This window comes from Danaus plexippus, chromosome Z (genome assembly GCF_018135715.1).
Source record: "Danaus plexippus chromosome Z, MEX_DaPlex, whole genome shotgun sequence".
NCBI lineage: Eukaryota > Metazoa > Arthropoda > Insecta > Lepidoptera > Nymphalidae > Danaus > Danaus plexippus.
This window is the reverse complement of record NC_083559.1, coordinates 703,645-725,832: the sequence shown is the minus strand read 5'-3', so window position 1 is coordinate 725,832 and position 22,188 is coordinate 703,645. Positions and strand designations below refer to the sequence as shown.

The window sequence follows — 22,188 nt, the reverse complement described above, 5'->3', positions numbered from 1 at the left end:
ATGAATACATCAGAAACAAGGAAATACTCGAAGTATATATTTCGACGAGTTTTGAACATTCATTTTTTATGATACGGAGCCTTCTTTTCACTTTTACTAAATTTCTCAAACTATCCTAAATTAAATTATCTTTATATAATGCTCAAACCTTCTCCATGCGAGAAGAGGCTTATGCTCAGCAGTGGGCTTCCGATAGGCTCATGATGATGATGATGATATAATGTTACGTGATGAAATGTGGAAAGTAGAAACACTCTTATATCTACTCAGATATTAATTCATATTATAAAGGTATTCCAATAATATTTTTTTAATACATTTTAGTAAAACAAGAAGGTTTTACTGAAGGGAACAATGTTTTATTTGTCTGAACCCGTTCTAATGCCACAACCAAATTTTTTGTCTGTTAATTTTAATACTTTATAGAAAATTTTATAGAATGACATTTTCCTTACCTAAACCAATATAAAGTACACGTACATTAGAAATAAATAAAACATATAAAGTATTTTGTACTTTTTCAGGAAGTAATTTCAATTTTAAAATATTTGAGATTAAAAATTTTAGACCCTACCATTGGTAAGTAAATGTAGATTTAACATAATAATAGATCATATTTCCATAAATCTTTGCAGTTAATGGAAGTTTTTTGAATTTGATTTTATACGAAGAATATACTTTTTTTATCTTAGGTATAGTAATACAAAAACAAATAAGTATGTACTCTCTCACATCAGTATGATTACTCCAGGTTACATACGCAGCGTTTCCTGTTTTTCATACATAAATCTTCGCGCTTTACAGATTTAACGGAAGTTAATATAGCTATTTCTACACGATGGTAAAAACGCTTATGGCAATATTTTAAGAAAAAAAATATGACATTATATTAATATATTTCAAAACTAACAAAGAAGTGGGTCAAGCTGCTGTGATTACTTAACATTTTATACTACCATTATCTAAGTGTTAATAATGAGACACAAATGTAAGCAATGGCGTAATCACCTTCCAGGATAATATAAAAGTAGTCCGTAAATATAGTAACAAGAAAATGCGACACATTTTTTTTATGCTTTGGCATGCAACATAATCAGTAATGGTCAATGTAGGTTACATCATAATGATAGTCTGATAACATTGAAGGCTGACAAATATCAAACAAATCTACAAATGTGTTACGGTGATGTAAAAAAAGTATATTTTTTTTTATAAAATTTATATATAGATATATATTTTATTGAGTTGTTGAGTTTATGGAAGATATGTAAAAGCGTCCGGAGAAGCCTCTCAGTAATGATTTTCGTTATGAAATGCCTCTGTGTAGGCGGGATGTCGAATCAATATTTATATGATGCAGGTGGAAGAGAGATAATATTAGGGGTGTGTTGCACCTAAGTACGCATGTTTGAAATTTTGCATCGAACGCATGCGGATCCTTGGGATCGATACAGCTGCAGTCAGTCGTCCTGCGAGGAACAGGCTCTCGGCTCGTCTGGAGGCACTTCCTTGGACATAAAAGGTACAATACGTAAAATATTAACAGTATATATATTATTTTTACATAAGTGTTTGTTGTTCTATTACGTTGCCTGAAATTTTTGACTACTTTTAAAGTAATCAATTCGATGTAATATTTTTCAGATCTGTTCGTCGGTGAAGATGTCTCGTATGATGGCGGCCGTTCCCATCGTTTTAATGGTGCTGGCCAACATGTTCAGGCTGAGTGCTCAGAAGTACACCAACGACACTTACTGCTACTGCTACGACGTGAGCCCCTATCTCAAAACCCCCCAATACATCGGGAGGTTCCGCAACGACTCGGTCATATACCTGTCTAACTCCTACCGCAGGAATTGGAACGTAAGGTGAGGGAATAAATCAGAGCGTTCACAATCTATAAGTTTTTCCCCTTGTTGCATACAGTGCGGCGCGAATGTGTTACAAACGATTAATGGATGTATTATTTCCGCAGTGAATCAGCTATGGCGGCCACCGACCGAGTGTTGTATCGCTTTTTTAAGGCGACTGGCTTGAATTATAAAATAAAATCCAAGGAATAATTCTGATCATTATAACATTCCCGTAGTCTCATCGTTCAGGGAACGCTTTCCGAACACATATGGATGTTGTATTTTATCTTTGGTGTATTTTATTGTATTTCTTCAATCGTATTATATACCTACGATCTATTGTGACTTATGTGTAATAAAATAATTAAAATGGTATGCATTTTCATTGATAATTGATGTCATATTACTCACGGCAGACGTCAGCGAATTTTTATGACATGCTAAGACGAGTTCATTTATTTTTTACACTTTAGTATAGATTTCTCAAAGCTGCCATTAAAATGTGTATTCATATAAAACAAATAAATTCAGACATTTTGTGATCGTACGAAAGAGTTGGAATCGTGTATTTGTTAATAATTATAAAGCAAGAAATTAAAATACGAGATTTTTTTTTTTAATTTTATTTAAATTAATCTTAGGAATTGTTTGAAGCGCTTTCTTCTATGTTGCCATCGCAAATGCAAATGCAGGCTCCAACATGAGTGGAATCACTAAACCGCTAGCGACTAGCACGGTACAGACGAAAACGGGCGTAATAGTTGTATATATTAAATGAGTATCGGGAAGAATTAAAAAGACATTCTTTAATAATCAATTTATTATTATTATTTTTTAATACATTTCCATACTATTATCTTAATAATACACGCGTGGCGCGAACAGGGCAGAGACAATGTTATTAAGCTAACAATAAATATTGTAATTAGTAGATTAAAAAAAAAAATTAATGAAAAAAAAAATATCACAAAAAGCATTGAGTAAACATCGCGTTTATATAAAAATTATGCATTATTTGGTACAACAATGTACGGTAGTGGTAAAATAATAACACGAAATTCCTAAACTCGTTCTATGGTCAAAAAAACGCGGGAAAATACATTGTCAAGATGTGTTGAAGTATCCGCTTTACCTTTACAAAGGTATAAAAAGTTTGTCGGATAACATATAGATGGCGCTGATTTGAACGAACGAAATATAATTAGATTTTTGTGAAATTGATTTGAAAACAACAAATTAGCAGAATATATGGAACCGAGCGATGATAACAAGCACTAGGCAATACGAAGTAATGAATTGTTTGGTTGTGTGAGTGTTCCCTAGTGACTTTATTATTACCATACAAATTGTGATAGCGAGTGACAGTATCCTAGCTGAGATCAGTTATTTGAAAATAATATGACAGTGTTATTATGTAAAATTAGTACGACTAATACAAACTAAATTCGCTAGACCGCCGTCTGACACGTTACAACTATAATACCGTCCGTTTGTTCGTGCTAACAAATTAAAATTACATATAAAATTCATTTTTAAAAACTATTGAAAACCTTGAATTCCTGTTAATTTGTATTAATAGCCGTTAAACTTGTGTATATACTTTTTTTGGAGTTATCTGTTGTACATTACAATATGACGTAAACATTACGGTGTACAGATAATAAATTGACTTTTGTTCCTTCCATAGACAATTACATATTTGTATTCGAGAGTCCGTTGAACACTGCAGCATTAAAAGGATGTTACACAAAGAAATTCTTCTATATCTGAACCTTCTGTAGTCACATCATCCACAGATTGTTCATATTATATATATATAATATTTCAGACGATTCTTACATACAACAAATACTTCGAATTTTCAACTACTGATAGACATTCTTACGTATAGCTTGCTTATTTACAATTAATTTAAAACTTTAAAATACTAAAATTTTCGTTTTATTTTCTTTCTGTTGAATACCACGGTCAAGATAAATTCAGACTCCCATAGCTACGTAGTGCTATAAATTTGATCACAAACAAAAATACATTCGGTTTAGCTAGATTAATTATTTATCAATTATCAAATTACATATAACGTTATATGTAACACATATAATATAGAATATGAATTGAGATTTAATATTATTTTTGGTTTGTTTAATTCAACTAAGCCCCACATCCCATCTGTGGGTGGTATTGAGTGGTATTGTCGCTGTTTATTTCACAACAAAACGTATAATAAACATTTGCATACAGCATGTATGTATTGTTCACATTTCGATACTTGTTCGTTGCCTCATATGTCTGCATGTTTGTGGTGTTATTTTTCTAGATTGGTGGGGGGCGGGGGAGGGGGCGGAGGTGTCTCGCTCCACGGCGACGTCATCAGCCGTACTCCTGCCGCTGCAGCGACACGGACACCTTGTAGAGGCTCTCCATCATGAAGGACAGGTTTTGGGAGAGTTCATTGACCGGACGAGTGATGGCCACCATGTCTGTAATGTCATATACATTTGATAGTTAATATGGCGTTATAACAATTGTTTTGGAAGAATTGTATATACAGCTATGTGGAAACAGTTCCACTTTCTGTTGATACGTTTTGTCTTATGTATGTATAGTGTACACATTATATCTTTGTATATATAATTCTACTGTAGGTGTGTACATCACTAAGCTCCTAGTGATGGGCTGGACCGATTTGAGTGATTCTTTGTATGAATTTGAGTATCGTCCAAGATGGCTTAGATTCACAAATCAGTCCCATAGATGGGGTTGCGGTCTGTATCTGTTATTTTAAATGCAAGGGGGCAACGTATGTATTGTTTTAACTTAAAGGTATCTATTTTACAACTTTTAACTGTAGAAACTTGTATAAATATGTTATTGATGTATATGATTTTTTATATTAATTTACAATACCTAAACTAAATACAGCGTTGGTGTGCTATTACCAATGAATGGTATTTTTGTCTACTATGTATGTATGTGAGTGTGTGTGTGGTGTGTGTGTGTGTGTGGTGTGTGTGTGTGTGTGTGTGTGTGTGTGTGTGTGTGTGTGTATGTGTGTGTGTGTGCGTGTGTGCACATCACCTGGATGCGCCTGCGCCAGTCCCCGGCAGTACACGTGCAGCAGGCTGGTGACGTCATCCTCGGGCAGCTCGCCGCGCTCCAAGATACGTTCAGCGTTACGTTCCCTCACCATCGCCAGGGCGGCGCCCCATCTTAAAATATAACAAACGTTGCTCACACATTTTCGTATGGCTTTTTGTAGACCTTCGCTTATTTTACGATAGTTAAATCTTTTACTGGCATCATTTATATATAAGTGTATGTCGCTTTTAAACAATTTCTTATCCTCCGAAGAGTTAGGGCATTATTTTTAGGGGTGATGTATAAGACTACTATATGTTGTCTAACCTTTGTCGTTGCATCATATGCAGCAGTACGGCGTCGTCGTGAGGGGCTGGCGAGTTGGAGCCCCAGGCCTCCGCCGAGTGTGCGACCAGCGCCGCACGAACAGATGATATAGATGAACTCATCTCAACGCCCTGGAAGTATTGATTCACGTAACCACAAATCATCTTGTGAGGACTACTAAGAACATCAGTTTTATTTAGTTCTCATTATTATTATTATTTTTATTGCAATTAATATGGTAGAAAAAAACATCATGTAAATATGCGGACTTTTTTGCCATTGATACATTTTTATGCATTTAGTATGAGAGGCTAGGGCGCCTGTCCACGTAAGTTTTCTCGTTTATATAGGAAGTTTCCAGTCAATAAAAATCATGATTACGTTAATGTTTATCGATATTTATGTTTAAAATATTAAATACGCATTTTTTTACTAAGCTTATACCATATCTAAGTTTAAAATTTAAACAAAACAATTTGCATGTTAAAGTAACGTTAGAGACGTGATCCATTTATATCTAATATCTGTTTTGCTATCCCAATTATATTATAAATGAGAATTTTATATATATATATATATATATATATATATATATATATTCACCCTTAATCTGCTTGATACAGCTCAGACATTAGAATAGGACAAAGGCTGCAACGTAAAAGAAATGATAGTTAGATTGTATTACGTCACGCGACGAACTACATATCTCTGTTGGTTACCAAATCTATTATTTTAAATCTTCCCACTGTAAATACAGCAGTCAGGGAAAGTCGAGGGAAAAATCTTTTTATTACACAAAAAAGGCTGTCATCGAAAACTTTCTGTATGAATGAAATATATTTTTTGATAAATTTGTATTTATTCCTCCGTATAACTGCCAACAAAGATTACAAGCTCTCGCTCGATTCGGTATCCGGAAAGGGTTACGAACTAAACTAATATTTTTACTGGTTGACGTTTTAAATTTTATTGATAGGATAGTTTAAGTATTTTTAGTGAAATAGAAATTTGGTGTACTGTATTTCGTTTGAACAGTTGTATGATAAATACTTCGATCGAGACTTCACAGACGGTGTGGTAAATATCTATATTATATAAGTGAGTAACATAACGATTATCAAGCGAAAAATTATTGAGAACAATATGCACCCCGATGAATAGGAGCATACATAATCAATATCGATTATGGAGTAACAGGTAGAAGCTTCGGCGGGGGGTGCGTGGGGATGTTGGGGGTGCTGTGGGTGTAACACGTGCACCGCGGGGATGAGGGACGGGGGGATTACGAGGAAATTCAGTTATGGAGGTCGGATGCAACGCGCGTGTGCAACACAGCAATCAATAAACCTACGGGCTATTATATGTACAATGTATATTTACGTAATCAATGTAATTCATTGTGCGTACTTGCAATCAAACGACTATAGACAAAATAGTTTGATTAATTTTCGAAAAGGCATAAAACTTTTAAATATTAATGCCAACATGTTAACAATTGTACGAAATAAACAAAAACACATAACCGTTGACGAGAGGAGTAGGTTTAAAGCTGAATTAAAATATTTTTAATAGGCACTGACGATCCATTGGTCAAGAGATAAATAAATAAAACTATTATTTTATGTACACATTCCTATATAAGAAATTCATTAAAGATATTGTGTGTCGGAATAAATGGGGACGTCTGTTACACTGTCCCGTAAAAACTACTGAATGTAACTCAATGAAAAATCAAAATAAAATAGCTTGCTTATCAGAGCAACATGTAGGCTATAACCTATCACGGAACTGCTTGTGGCTCCTGCGGGGTCAAGTAACGAAGTCACGTGACACACACTATAGATGTCGCTGCTGATGCTTAACGTATATTGTTATAACATACAATACGTTTTTTTTCCAAGCGCAACTCTGATGTCTAAGCGGACGTAGTCGCGGGCCATGCTAGTATACTACAAACTCGAATATTTGGGAGGATGTACGTATTTGTTGCTATTAGACGCAAAAACGAGTTTACGTATTTCGATGCAACTCTTATGTAACGTAGATTAAACATTGGAATAAGACAGACAGACGTAGGACGTGTCGTAACAGTTGTATTGTGTATGTAGTCACGTGACGTAGACCAGACATACATATACATATTTCCCTCTGAGCCTAATGCTGAAGCCCAAGACAGACGAAACAAAAATTATTATTATTTTTTTAATGTGAAACGTGGCAAACGAGCAGACTGCCTACTGGGTGGGCAGTAGCTACCGCCGCCCACGGACATCCGGACTGTCTCTGTTGTATATATATAGCAATCAGTGCGTAGGTGTACGCAATCGTTTAATCCGCTTCCAAGCACACTGAACAGATCGCAGGATGTTGTTAGTTTTAACAAAGCGCACTGGGATTTATAAATAGTAGCATTCACTACATAACACTCAAAGAGTGGACAAAGGAATCTCTAGTTCCTAGAGTATAAAATGTCTTGCATAATAAAGCATCTGTATGCGGAGCGCTGTGTAGTAACAAACGTTAAAGGTCACAGGTTAGAGGAAAGGTCAGTGGGTCAAGGGCGAATCTCCAAGAGGGTTGGCACAGTATAATTTAATCAGTATACACATGTAGCATGTCAGTTTCAAAATGTCCGCTAACTGTTGGTTGTAACTGAATCATTTATGTATAAATTATTTCAAATTATAATGAGATTTTGAATATTCGCAACACATGGAAACGCATATTTTTTTTTTCTTATAACATCAATAATAAACAACCGCTGTGGGAATACGATATCTTCTGTTTAAGCTATATATGTATGAGAGTTTCATCATTTAGTGTTGAGCCTAGTTTCTAGAGCTGTGATGACGTCATCTGAGTCTGAATTATCGTTTCGGGGCAATAGTTTTTACAGTGTAAGGTATTCTAAAGAATCGTCTTATCAATTTCCTCTTAATAATCTTGTTACGGTCACAATTATTTATTATAATTTGTTTCGACGACTTTAATTCAAATTAATCTTTTTGCTAGTAAAACGTGAAGTACGTATTCTTGTAATATAAAACTATTTTGAATTGTATTGAAAATCGTAGTATGTTCCGCCTTGGACTTCGTGATGATTGTGACATGACCGTGCTTGAAGGTGCATATGCTTTGATAGTCACTCTGTCAAAGCGACAGTGTTGACCGATTTCAGAACACAGCAAGCCGCAGATATATTTGTATTTCAAAAAAAAATTAATCGAATTATATTCACAATACTGCGTAAGAAGTGAAGCTGATGTAAAATCGATTTTCACAAATACGTACGTCACCACGAGTTGAATTTTATTTGTGTGTGTGTGTGTGTGTGTATTCCTCACCCTGTTGTCCAAGGCCGCGTGGTACACGGCCACCACCATCTTGTTGTTGGTCTCCAACAGAAGAAGTAGTTGGAATATCAACTTGTAGAGACAACGACCCGTCTCCTCGGCGCTCCTCGATAACTCCAATGTCTGGCAGAAATTTATACGTCAATAGTATGGCTTATAAAAGAGCGTATTAATACTGATGTACACTATCATATTATGTCAGTGGTTATACCTCGAGCGCGTTTTCTCTCCTGTCAAAGTATGTCTCGAGGTGTTCGTTGATCTCGAGGGCGGCGTACCGGACAGCGTCTCTCACCCGGGAACAGTCGGCCGCCGCCGGCCCGGCCCATAGCAGCGGGGGCTCCTCCAGGGACAGGCGCTCCAGCACCGCTGCGAGCTCACCACCACCGCCCACCGGCGAACCTTCGCCGCAGACGGAAATCGTCTTCGACATCACTTCCTGTTAAAAATACAATAAGCGTATAGTAGACATCTTAACGACACATTTATTTTTATACGTACGTAAATACCTTGAGCACGGTATGCAATCTGTGCACGAGCGTTATCGGTGGCAGGTGTGTGGCGTGGCGGAGTAATGCTGCCACCGAACACCGCCACGAGTCCCTAACGCCCACGCCCACGCCCACGGCGCTGGACACGCTCACGTTGCCCACGACGCCCGGCACAGGCGTCACGTCGCCGCGCTCGGCTATCGTATGACAGACTCAAGTATACAATCAACTCGCTACTGTTTTTATCTGAAGCTTCACTCTACCACCTACCGTCAGGATCCCCGCTGGAGGCGCTGGAAAGCGAGTGCGCCCTCGTCCTTAGAGCGAGTTCGTGTGCCGCGTCCCCCTCCCCCGCCTCCCCGACCTCCCCGCGACCACCGTCATCCCAGCCGACCTCCTCATCGGATGAGTCCTCGTGGCCCAGCTTCATATTAGAATTAGACTCGTTATCATATATCAACCATATATAATATATCACGTGATATAAGCTGCACCTGTTTAGCGTGGTGGTGATGGTCGTGGTCTGGTCTGCCACGCTGTGGTGGCGGGCTGCGTTCGGGGATACCTTCGCGCTCCTCACTCAGGAGACGGCGACGGACGCCCCAGTTGAAGTTGTCCGAGCTCTCACCCTACATACCAAATCACAGCTCTTATAAACAAAACTAACATCATGTAATTCATGAATAGGTACTATTGTATAATATTTAACAAAGCCCAATTAATTACTTAAAATCCGTAGCCGTATAGTGATTTCGTTATATAGACGCTAATAGTAAGATATCATATTTGCGCGTTTAATAAACATAACATAGCATGAAAGCATTATTCGTATCAAAGGTATACATAATCAAGTACTGCATTTAGTAAATCTATATTCGAGGTGTTCGTATTTCAAGGTTGGGGTGAGTGGGGTAGGGAGGGGTCGGGTGGGGTCGGTTGGGAGAATTCCAGCGATGTCGTGGTGGGCGTGGCTTATATCCGTTGCTAGGATACATCTCCCACGGACGTGTTCCGTTTTAAAATAAACTGTTCACCCACGCTTTATAATGCCCACCTTTTGAAAGGATTATATAATTCAAAGGAGGTATAAAATAAAAAAGTTTGTATATGTTAATAAAAAAAGGCGCGTTTTGTAAACGTATTATATATATATAGTATAATTGATTTGTATTCTGACCTCGATGCTCTCGCTTTCGTATTCGAGGAAATCAAAGTCCTTGAATACTCCGAAGTGGTCTGTGGGGGGCGCGCCGGCGGATGGTTCGTTCCCTGGGGTCCCGGAGACCTCCTCCAGAGAAGACGCCATAGACGACTCTCGTTCCAACAGCTCAGAGCTTTGGCTGAATATCACCTATATAACATATACACACACACATATATATATATATATATATATATATTGAACTATGAAATGTAAAACACAATGATTTTTATTTTTATAGTGCTTTATTGGTGTGCTATTGCGTTGACATTCTATTCATATTTCTTCTACGTCCTGTAACCGAGCGTTTAACCAACATGGAAGGGTTAGCGCCGTCTAATAATATATGACAATCTATAGCTCACACTCAGCGTGTAGACCGGAACAAAAAACAAATGCTGATTTTAAACTATACAATGACATTTGAGCTGGAGGAAGTTATTGGATATTCTAGACATCGAACTAAATCGAGACGTGTAAATGATTTCCCATACAAGACCTACCAGACCTAGTATAATGATATAAACACAACACAACACAATAATGATAAGCGAAGCCGTCTCTTTAGGCCGCGTGTGTCCGTGGATCGTGCTTAGTATTACAAGTCTTTACCTTAGAACATAAAGTGGTAATTAAATCGTCCTACGCAGCGATGGATAGAATAGAATAGAATACTGTTATTATATAGTATTATTATTAAGGTCTGTATGGTGGGGGCGATGCTTACAGATGGACTCTTCGGTAGGCCGACCCTCTGGCCGCAGGTCGTCAATAGGTTCACCAGGCACTCCCGGACGCGACCCTGATCCAACATATTGTTTTATTATTAATGTTTCATCAAAATCAGATCAGTAATTTATGGGCGAGAGAGTCATAAATATCCATACAACGTGATAAAGATATATATACCTGCGACATCCATGGTCTCTTCCAGCCTGATGCGAGCGCGTCAGCTGGTGATAGAGACAGCGACCTTCGCGGCGAGGCGACACAGTGGGCGGTGGTAGACTCCGCCCCTACCACCGTCGACGCTGAACCAGATGACGAACCTGCTGTACGGATGAATTTTTGCATCAGATGATCTAATTTATTTTACATCAGTTGATTGTTGGATGTCGTTGTGTGCTCACCTTTATCTGGCGTAGTGTTAGATGCGTTGGAGAGAGAGCTTGGTCCAGTGGCTGGCTGACTGCCGGTCTTGGGCAGATATTTGCGACCGATTACGGGCGTTTGGGACAGGTCGAATGTGAAATCCATCGTCCGACCGGGCAGTTCCTGTGGCAACAAATAGTCAAACATTGGAGAAACACGTAGGTAAGAGAAACAACTGGGGGGTAAATATGTATAAATTAGTTTACGTAATAAGTTAATAAAAAATTTATAATTATATTAGATTAGGGATAATTAGTGACCTTCTTTCCGTGAAGGTCGGCGTCGAGGACGCTCGCGTGGTCCCAATGCGGTGGTACCACCAGCGTGGAGCAACGAGTCACCACCAGCTTCAAAATCTTCATCGCCTCCTTGTAATTGTTGCCGTCTTGCTGCGCGTGTAACAAAAGATTAACAGGAAACATGAAATCAAGATACTCACGAACATTAGAATCACATACCAAAAAAATTATATATAAAATTCTCGTGTCATAATGTTCGTTCCCGTACTCCTCCGAAAAGGCTTGATCGATTCTCATGAAATTTTGTGAGCATTTTGAGTAGCTCTGAGAATCGGCCAACCTCTATTTTTCATACCCATTAATGATAAGGGTTGTTCACCCTTAAACTTTTTTTTTAATTTTGAACGTAATTTTTTGTTTTTATTTTTTAATTTTATAATGTGGCATCAAAAAATATATACAACCCAATTTTTTTTTATCACCAACCCCTTTTTTTATGTATATGTAAACATAATACGAGTGTATGTTTGTTTCGGCTAATATCTAAAATGGCTCAACCGCGTTTAACGGGACTTATTGGCAGGTAGCTGTTGTAATAAAAAGTAAATTAGGGTACTTTTTTTCAAGTGAAACTAGTGTTATTCGGATTTACTACGAGGATTTTATTATTTAAAAACTACATAATCCCGACGTTTCGGTTACTTTGCAGCAACCATGATCACGGTCTGCCCACCTCATCACACCTCGTCTGCCCGTGATCATGGTTGCTGCAAAGTAACCGAAACGTCGGGATTATGTAGTTTTTAAATAATAAACTCCTCGTAGTAAATCCGAATAACACTAGTTTCATTTAAATTAATACTCGCGAAAATCTAAGATCTCATTACTTTTTTCAAGATCCCGAAATTATAACGCGCGAGTGGGAGGCAGGGCGCACACGGGGCTTTAAAGTTTTGTCATAGTTTCTAATTATTTTTCTTATGCAGACGGAGTCGCGGGTAACAGCTAGTATATAAATGATTCTGTATGATCCTGCTTATGCTATGTTGCACGATTCTAAGTCATCATTACGTCTATGAATTTGGCGACGGCCCGCAGGAGGTCCGCGTGAACTGGCTGAGGTCCCAGCTCTACGTAGTATAGCATACAGTGGAGAGTGGACAACACCGGCAGCTGAAGACTCGGGGCGCCCTGGGGAGATACAAACTCACTTAGACCCATACACGTTACAGACTAGAGTTCACGAGAACATATTATGTATGCAGATTAGATTGAATGTTTAGGGTTTTATAGACTTAGGTAAAACATTTTTGGATTGTAATTTAACTCATCTCTGATACCAACCTTCTCCAACACCTCGACGAGGAATGCCAGCATCTGCAGCGAGAGATGCGAGTACGTGTCCCAGAGGTACTTCACTACACACTTGGTCCACTGGAAGCTCTCCTTGCTGAACGTCCTCCGCGAATACAGCGTCATCACCGTACCGAGGTTCTCCAACTTCTTGCTCTTTTCTGACGTGAACTGTTAAAAAAAATATTAATATAAAAATGTATAAACTATTCTTACATTTTGTTCCTTTAAAGGAAACTCGGCTTATTTGGTTCTCTCTCATTCTAAATACCTGTGCTATATGGCAGGCTGCTCGGACGCACAGCTCGTTGGCCTCCTCGTAGTGCAGCAACATGTACGGTAGTAAGGCCACTACGGTCATTGGGAAGGCGAGCGATTGCGTGGGATCAATAACCGGCAGCTCCAGCAGTGGGATCATGTCCACCAACACCCCCACCACCGGCTCGTACGTGTTGGGATGAGTGAAGCCCTGTCACAGATTATACAATGTTAAAACGGAGTTATAGTAATTAAATACTTTCCACAGTACAAATACGGTATAATTATTTGGGGACCGTTTTCAGTTTAAAGTATATATGTGTATATTTATTGCTTACACGATAATTATAACATAAATTAACATAAATATCAACATTGAACTAATCTTCCCACGCTGCGTATAATCAGTACAAAAATCTTGTATGATACAAAAACCTTTAGAAGCAGTGAGTGCAGCGATGCCGGCGAGTGGGTTCCGTGAGCCTGAGTGCGGTCCAGCCTTTCCCTGGCGTCGGGTCTGTCCAGGGGGAGGCGCGCCATCACCCGGGACAACAACCTCACGCCCAGGAGAAACTCGTGCTCGTAATCAGATTCCAGTAGAGACGCGCCCACCCAAAACAGAGTCGCGAGGATCGTCAGCTTGTCGTCCTGGGGACAAATACGGCTGATGAATGTTTGGGTTCGTATACTCACGTTGTAGCAAGTTGGAAAGTTCAACTGATTTCGCAGAATAACTTATGATATTTGGATCACGAAAGGGTTGATAATGTCTTCTCAAATTGTTGAAGAATGCTGATAATAAAACACATTTAAATCTTTAGGACTTTTTTTATACGGAACCTGTGTCGCGGTATCTCCGAGAAGTTTTAGCGACTGAGCTGATCTTGAGCGACACAAGTTGCTGCACGTGCCTTTGCTTGCCTCGCACGGTCTGGGGCGGGTTTCTGGAATACAAACATAATATTATACACATATTCGACTTACAAGCGGAACAATCTTCATCGAAATTAAAATCTGTAGACCTTAACAACAGTAATTTTGTACTACATACCGTGAGTTTGCTTTTCGGCAGATGGAGGAGCGTTCTTCCTAACGCAATACGACACCGAGTAGCTGGTGCTGCGAGTGTGATTACTGACGCAACCCACACACACTCCCGGAGAACGTTTGCCTGAGAGGAAACATTATACATACAATAAGCAACATCGTAACATACAACAATTATCGCGTCTGACATTTATATTTACCAGCAGCGAATGCGTTGCCGTTGGGTTGTTGTCCGCCGTCCTTATTGTTCAGGTTGGGCGTCGATTTGAAGATATCCCTCATGTAGTCCAGGGGTCTGAAGTTCGATTCCAGCGAGTCCACGGCAGCTTCCAGGGTAAGCAGCAGTTCCGTCACATATCCCTGCATATCCTCACCCTGTTCCGCCACAGTTTCAACCAGACGCGATAAAATGTCGGACACCATGCGGCCGGTCATCGCAACGCCAATGAAACGGAACACCTGGGATAAATAATTACATCGTGCTATAATATCCTCTCATATAACGAAATAACGTTCGACATTCAGAACTCAGAATGTAATTCTAATAAAAAAGAAACATCCTGTATACTGATGTCTTATATCTATGACAATCTCATTCAGACCATAAAGTAAAGGTTTTGTTATATATTCTATTCACCTGGAGGGATCTTCCAGCGTAATGTCTGGAGGGACAGGACAGCCCCAGCTGTAATGCGGTCTGAGCCCAGCGCTCCGAGATGAGGGCGTGGGGAAGTGACTCGCGGAATATACGCAGCACGTGATGGACCAACGACGACATCTGACTACAGCTACGAAGAGACCACACTACCAGCAGATGACGGTGATATTATAATATTATGTATATTTTTTTTTATATGAAATGATGGTGGTGATGATGGATGATGTGGTACCACACCTTTAGCTGTGATGTCTTCGTACTGCCATAGTGGCAGGTGAGTGGGGCGGCTGGCGAGGTAGTGGACCAGAGATTTGATAGCGTCCGCCACGGGAAGCTCGGCTGGTGCTGGTTCCGGTTCCGCTTCCGGTTCCGTTTCACCTGTCACTATGACCGGAAGTGATGGGTAGTTGTCAGATTCACCTGGAATTTAATACTATGTCATGTTCTGTCTACGCTTTAAACTATATTGTGTATAAATTTCTTGTTAGTACCAGGATAGGAACTTGCGACTAGTTGAAGATGTTTGGAGTGGTGCAATTTATCAAAGAATTTATTGTTTGTTATTTTTAGTGTTAGAATTATTTAACTTATACTAGTGTTACCTTCGGGTGTTACTTGCGGGTCGGAGGACAGCGATCGCACATGGGGCCGTGGCGAGTGTGGACATTGCTGGGAATTGTCTGACGTACACTCCGGTTCTGTATAATGAAGACATATACAACAAGTCAACCGAGAGGTCGTTCACAAATTTATGATTTTAAAAAGGAAAATATATATTCTATATAGTAATTTTAATTATTTTTTTTGACCTTAATTAAGCGTACATATATTTTTAATTATTCTGGTTAAATTATTTCCACTATTATGTCAATGAATAACAATTTGGAATCTGCATGAAAAAAAAAAACAGTAAAAAGGTAACAACAAGATTATCCCTCAGATAAAAATTTCCTGTGAATTTAAAAACATAACATAACTTTATGAGAGGAAACGGAAATTCTTTTTAAACAGCGAGTCTTTGAACCGGTCTCAGTGTATTAATAACTATCGCCGTACTTCTACTACGAGCCTTGCGTTTAAACAGCGAACAGCTGTTTCATCTCTTAAACTGTTTTATGTAAACAGACGTGGTTTAACCAGTCCGGATTATAAGCGAGATGATTAAACGCGGATCCCGCAGCTCATAGCGACCAACACTTAGTACTGGGAAACCTAAGATTGTTTCTTAGCCTATACACATATACATATATCATCAAAACAAATAAAACATTTAAATACATCATAGTTTTTTTATAACTCATATTCATATTTAATTATTTCGTTGTAGATCCTATAGTTCAGCCTCAATAATTATATTTCAGAAAGTTTGTTCAGAATCCGCTCGGCATTTTTTTGAGGGATGATTTATTTTTGCTCGAATTAATATTTTTCTGACATGTTGTTTGCAGCGTAATAAGAGCTTCCGTTATGTCGGAGAGTGATAGCTGTGTTGTCGTACCGGTGAAGTTGTGCAGCACTAACGGCAGCGGCGGCGGCGGCAGGCCGAGGCCGAGCTGTGCCGATCGAGCGGCCAGCAGCACCCTGGCTACCGTCAGGTGGTCGTGGTGAGCCGCCACCGCCACCAGCAGGTTCAACAGCAACTGACGACAGTGCTGGTGGACTATCCACCTAAACGACAAATTTTTATTATGTTATTCACACATAATCACAGTTATATTTATAGTTAAATCGTATAGCAGTTTCGAATATAGCATATAAAATTATCGGAATCCCTTTATCCTGTTACCAAGTATTGAATTGCAAAGAAATTTAAAAAACGGAAACATGTCAATTGGTAGGTAGGATTTAAATTAAACATTCAAACATGTTTAGTTACGATGACGTCATAACGTGACGTGATGACGTCATAAATATGTTAAGTTAGGGTGAATGATTTTAACTTCTTCCATCATCCTATAAAGCAGTACCTGTTGTGATCCATGCCAAGGAATACGATGTGCATCATGAGGGGTACGTGGATCGACCAGTCCAGATCCACACCGTCCAGCACCACATCACACAACAGCATCACAGCAACGTTACAACTACAACAGACGAACAACACTACATCCTCGAACTGTCGTTCAATTAATATAATATATATTTTTGGTTGTTCGACTTTTATTTAAGTATGACTGACGTTCTGTATTAGATCCCTAAGTATTGATAGAATCCAGTACGAACCGGTGGAATCCGGAGACGGGTTGATTCGTATCCGGTAGGTATTCAGTGAGGAGGGCGAAGAAACCTCCGTACTCTGGCATCGGCAGCGGCCGTGGCTGAGGGTGGACTCTCTCCTGGGGTGTCCCTGGCGTTGAAGTCAACGCGCTCTCAACACACAAACCGGTCTACGGAACACGGATATCATGTAATAATTACTCCAGTGTTATCTATACGACAATGTTATTTTTCTCAGCATCAGCCTCGTTATCCCGGAGTTAAGGAATGATTTGAATAAAAATTACATTCGCACCTATAATAAATATAATCTGTTTTAGATCTGTTTCAAAATGGTTACGTTGGAGACGAACAACAAACGAGAACCTTTTGAACTTCAACTGTGGCTGTACCGAATGTTATTTGTTTTAAGAGAAAAATTATAGCAGATACAAACTAATAAAATGTTGTAACATTCAACACGTACTAACTGATTACTTAATTTTACGATATTTGAAAACCCTTCTACGAATTAATTCTCATTTAGACATCATACTAGCCCGCGCGTGGCAATTAATTCCTAATAATTTCGTGTAAGAGATGATACTCTTATACTACTGGACCGATATTAACTAACCGTAGCTAACAACCACCGCAAGGTAACTGAGTTATAGATGAAAAAAAAACCGCATCAAAATAGGTCAATCCGTTTGAGACCTACGGTGCGACATACAGACACACAGACATCCACGTCAAACTTAAAACACACGGCATTTTAAATCAGGTGTTTAAGAGAGAAATTCACAATTAATTTAACTATAATTCATTTATTTAGCAACAAAATATAATCAACAACATTATGTGTTATAATTTTAATGCTTCAAACAAAAATAATCAATAAAGTTACGCGACAAAAACAATAATATGCCGTGCGGCTGTTTCCTGACAGTGATAACAGATGACGAGCTTATTTCCATAGCGGATGCATTGACATGCTGTCGCCAGACTCGGAGCTGCTACAACTTCCCAACATAAAGTACCAATGAATATGTTGAATTCCAACCGACACAGCCCCAAAATGGGCTTTAACAAAATTGTTTCCGTGTAATTAAAACAATAATCCCCTCAGACAACTGGAGCCGCGGGATAAATATATTAAAACTGAAAGTATAAGCACGGCTTAGCGACGAATCCAACTCGGAGACAACTAGACTGACACACATTAACACGGACTTGCTGACATTAAATACTAAATGTTATGTATGAGTAAAAAACATTTTTGTGGCTGAATGATTTCAACATTATCAATAAATCAGAATCACTATTTATCAATAAAACAGAATACTATTCAGAAATGCCATATGAACATTACTACAAATGGCACAATAATATATTATAATATAGTAATTAGATTTCGTCCCGTCGCACGCCGACGTCACCTGTTGAAAGCCTTCCTGTCATTTTGGAGGTAACTTAATCATTTGAATACTGACCGGAGTGGCGTCTCCGTCGGAGGCGGGAGCCTGTTCCTCCTCAGCGGGCGGTGTCACACACGGCGGTGCTGAAGCACGCTTGTCGCTACGGGGCAGATCCTTGGAACTGCTGGTAAGAACAGTAAGAACAACAGGGATTATACCATACGAGGACACAACCAATTTGTCCTGAACTATAATCTAACAGACATAATCATTACAATGTCAAAGGAATTACTCAATAAATAACAAATATGAATTATTAATGTAACGTAAAATAATAACGTAACAATCATAGATGTGTATAAGTTTAATCTGATCGCAATCATTGTATGGGAATGAAGACATTCGATGTCGTAGGATATCTTGTTATATTCGGCGCGGTTCCATCAAACAAGTAAACACAATTCGGTGTTGTGTCAGTGGAGGCAATCACTTAAGACGCGCCCTCACACGATCAATCACCGGGCCTTTTGTGCGTACACTCTACAGCCTGATGCAAATTATACTAATAATGACATATTAAATTATTGATCACACAAATATCTGTCACGGATTGAGATATGTGTGTCCGAAAAACTAACACATCTGTTCAACTCAAACATTGGTTTGGCTACAGATTTGCTTAGAGGGTATAAAAAAAATATTAAGTAACTCCCAAAGTCACCTTAACGAATTTTAAATTGTATTCGATTATTTATATTTCTTTATTGAAATTTATTTTCCAGATGTCTTTTACTACCACGTCTTTTCCATTCAATGGATACAGTATTGCTGAAGCATTCAGTTTGAAAGTTATTAAAACGTGTTGTACGGATTCACTAATACACGAGCAAAGTGAAATGATAGTATTATGAGAACACGCCTCGTATAAATTGTTACTTTTTTTCAAGTGAACGGAAAAATAAAAATCTTCATACCTTCTCGGATTATATAGGATATGATATAGGTCGTACTCCATCTCTAGAAGGAATAGTAAATAGCTTTTAAAACGATCTCAACGAGGTAGATAACCAACAGATCAGTAACGTCAAAAAGCTTGCATCTACGATAATTACCAACTTTAAGTTTAAATTGGCCTTTCCTAGTCTATGATTTAATAAAACCCTTTTGTCAAAATTAGATGCAGGCGTCACAAATTTGGTAGGTGGTAGAGCTTAGCTGTGTCAAGTTACTGCAGCTCGAAAATGGGCTGGCTCGACCGGGGTAGTACCAGCTCTGTAAACACTTAAGAGTTTCCAAGAGATATATCCTGGGGAAATCCCATGATGACGTCATTACATCGATCCCAAAAGAGCTTCAAGAGAGTCAAACTCAAAGAGAGTCAAGACTTCAATTCCATAAGCACTTTATGATAGGACCACACAGTAACAAAGTGGGGTTAGGATCAAGTAAGAAGGCCCAAGATACGGATAAATTAAAGTCTTTTGTTTGGCAAGACGAGAATGGTAAATATAAGATCCATGCTATGAGCTTAGAAATGCAGAATGAGTATCTACACATAGGAAATTTTTGCATCCCATTAGCACTAAAATGGCGCACTTTAATTCAGGACTGATCGTCAGCACTGCTTAAATTTTATCTCAATGCATTCCAGATGACTCTGCCCGATCAGAGTAATTTATTTAAATGGGGAAAAGGTACCGAAAAAACGTGGTACATCGGTTGGAACTGCTAACCATTGCTTGTGAAATGTAGGGTCCTCTCCTCCTGGATAGCGGTCAATACTCGCGTCGTCACGATAGGGTTTTATACGGTAGCAAGAGCGCAAAAAGAAATAACTACAAACCAGCGATCAATAGGTTTTGTGAGAGAAGGCACTAGGGCTATAAAATCAAACGTCAAGCCTTACTCTATCCTTAAGCAATAATAAGCAATACAAAATCCCAGAGGATAGTTGCGCGTCGGCCTCCAGGACTATAATTTAAAACTCATATAATTATTAATTAAAGCCATACAGAAACTCTTGGCAGTTATAAAATCATATCTTGAACGATAAATATAAGAAAGAACTATACGTTGTTAGTAAATGATCCCGAACAGAAATATCTGACTTAACAACCAAGTTATGTCAGGGTAACATCCTGGAACCTATATACCTACTTTATTTGTTAATGATCTAACATTAACGTTGAAGTTTAATTATGAACAACCAATTCATTGATAAAAAATCTTCTAAGTTCCGCGTCTCGCTATCAAGATTAACAATAGTCCATTACAAATAAAATATTAAAGGAATATAAGCAACAAAATACTACACGCTTAAGGGAATAATTCCAAGTATAAACATCTTTGTCCTTCACAAGATACACGTTTATATTTCTATTTTTATAACTATAAATGTGTATCGATATATTTTTATAGGACACGCTGTATCAATCTATTAGTTGTGGAGGTAACAATTTTATTTGATATAACAAATGCAAAACTATTGAATATTTGTCTGGCACTAACAATAGATATGTTACAATAATGGTATTAATATAAAATTATATATGAAAATTTATCAGCTAACAGTAATCTGACCACCCTGTGTAGTGTATTTACGTTTTGCAAACAAACCCCTTATTGCCATCAACCATTGACTCCCATCAAACTACCAAATGACCTGCATCGCCTTGTTTTATTTTGTATTCCAATACATACACATACATATATATATATATATATATCCTTTACGGATTCGCGTGTATTTTATGCAACCATATTTACATTATATATCAAAATACAAATAGTATAATAATGATGTATTGAACTCACAATAACTAGTTAAAATATGAGTCGTATCATGCAGGTAATGATTCAATTCAATTCAATTCAAACCCTCTTCATGATAAACATCTTCATTGGAAATCCTATTAAACGGTATATCAATGAAAAATATCGTGTAACTGAACCTTACGTGTATGTTAAAATAATTGAATACAAACAACTCAGTGCAATAGCTTTTGTAGTTACATAAACAGTTATTGTATTTTTAAGTTTTATTAGGGCACGCTACTCACGATACTTTCGCTGGATCCTCTCCGCTGTGTCGTTTAGTGTGTATGGTGCCTTTTTCTACGGGGGCCAATTCACCGGTGCGACCCGTGGCGTCCTGTGATACAAAAACACGTAATAATCAAACTCGAATATACTATTAAGATTTTTTAACATTTGACAGTTTCAAACTGTGTTAGTGTACCTGTGACCCCGTGCCGGGTCCGTCGCTGTGACCGGAGGTGGCCTTCCTCATGGAGGTGAGCCTGTAGAAGGGCGGTGTCTCTGTTCTCTCTATGAGACAGTTCAGCGTTTCCACGGTCTGCAGTTCCGTCATCATCTCGTCCAGAAGACGTTCAGGCCGAGATCTCGCCAGGTACAGAACAACGCGTTTAGCCTACCGATCAACGACTCTTATTATAACATGATCTTAAACTGTGTGTGTTAACAAGATTTTGTCCTCAAAGTTAGTTATCACTACATACGTGACAAGAAAATATATAACAAGAATATTACAGAACATCCGTTATA

General features: G+C 38.5%; 1 protein-coding gene across 5 annotated transcripts in view; it reads right to left on the bottom strand.

Moving 5' to 3' along the window:
• Window positions 1-2,655: 2,655 nt before the first annotated feature.
• The window catches only part of LOC116777883 (protein furry), a 58,426-nt gene continuing 38,893 nt past the window's right edge, over window positions 2,656-22,188 (bottom strand). For 3 of the 5 annotated variants that reach the window (XM_032671661.2, XM_032671666.2, XM_061526614.1), the window contains 29 exons: window positions 21,863-22,054; window positions 21,684-21,775; window positions 18,700-18,808; window positions 17,234-17,397; window positions 16,978-17,094; window positions 16,509-16,678; window positions 15,613-15,708; window positions 15,248-15,430; window positions 14,990-15,156; window positions 14,553-14,811; window positions 14,357-14,476; window positions 14,146-14,249; window positions 13,741-13,953; window positions 13,319-13,516; window positions 13,039-13,218; window positions 12,766-12,885; window positions 11,716-11,844; window positions 11,434-11,578; window positions 11,213-11,355; window positions 11,031-11,105; window positions 10,280-10,453; window positions 9,597-9,731; window positions 9,373-9,526; window positions 9,121-9,299; window positions 8,823-9,050; window positions 8,603-8,734; window positions 5,259-5,389; window positions 4,932-5,062; window positions 2,656-4,333 (listed from right to left, as the gene is read on the bottom strand). In XM_032671661.2, the coding sequence (XP_032527552.1) occupies window positions 4,224-4,333; window positions 4,932-5,062; window positions 5,259-5,389; window positions 8,603-8,734; window positions 8,823-9,050; window positions 9,121-9,299; window positions 9,373-9,526; window positions 9,597-9,731; window positions 10,280-10,453; window positions 11,031-11,105; window positions 11,213-11,355; window positions 11,434-11,578; window positions 11,716-11,844; window positions 12,766-12,885; window positions 13,039-13,218; window positions 13,319-13,516; window positions 13,741-13,953; window positions 14,146-14,249; window positions 14,357-14,476; window positions 14,553-14,811; window positions 14,990-15,156; window positions 15,248-15,430; window positions 15,613-15,708; window positions 16,509-16,678; window positions 16,978-17,094; window positions 17,234-17,397; window positions 18,700-18,808; window positions 21,684-21,775; window positions 21,863-22,054 (4,350 nt within the window). In that variant the 3' untranslated portion in view covers window positions 2,656-4,223. The remainder of the gene's footprint in view (window positions 4,334-4,931; window positions 5,063-5,258; window positions 5,390-8,602; window positions 8,735-8,822; window positions 9,051-9,120; window positions 9,300-9,372; window positions 9,527-9,596; window positions 9,732-10,279; window positions 10,454-11,030; window positions 11,106-11,212; window positions 11,356-11,433; window positions 11,579-11,715; window positions 11,845-12,765; window positions 12,886-13,038; window positions 13,219-13,318; window positions 13,517-13,740; window positions 13,954-14,145; window positions 14,250-14,356; window positions 14,477-14,552; window positions 14,812-14,989; window positions 15,157-15,247; window positions 15,431-15,612; window positions 15,709-16,508; window positions 16,679-16,977; window positions 17,095-17,233; window positions 17,398-18,699; window positions 18,809-21,683; window positions 21,776-21,862; window positions 22,055-22,188) is intronic. The other 2 variants (XM_032671663.2, XM_061526613.1) reach the window with 2 other exon arrangements.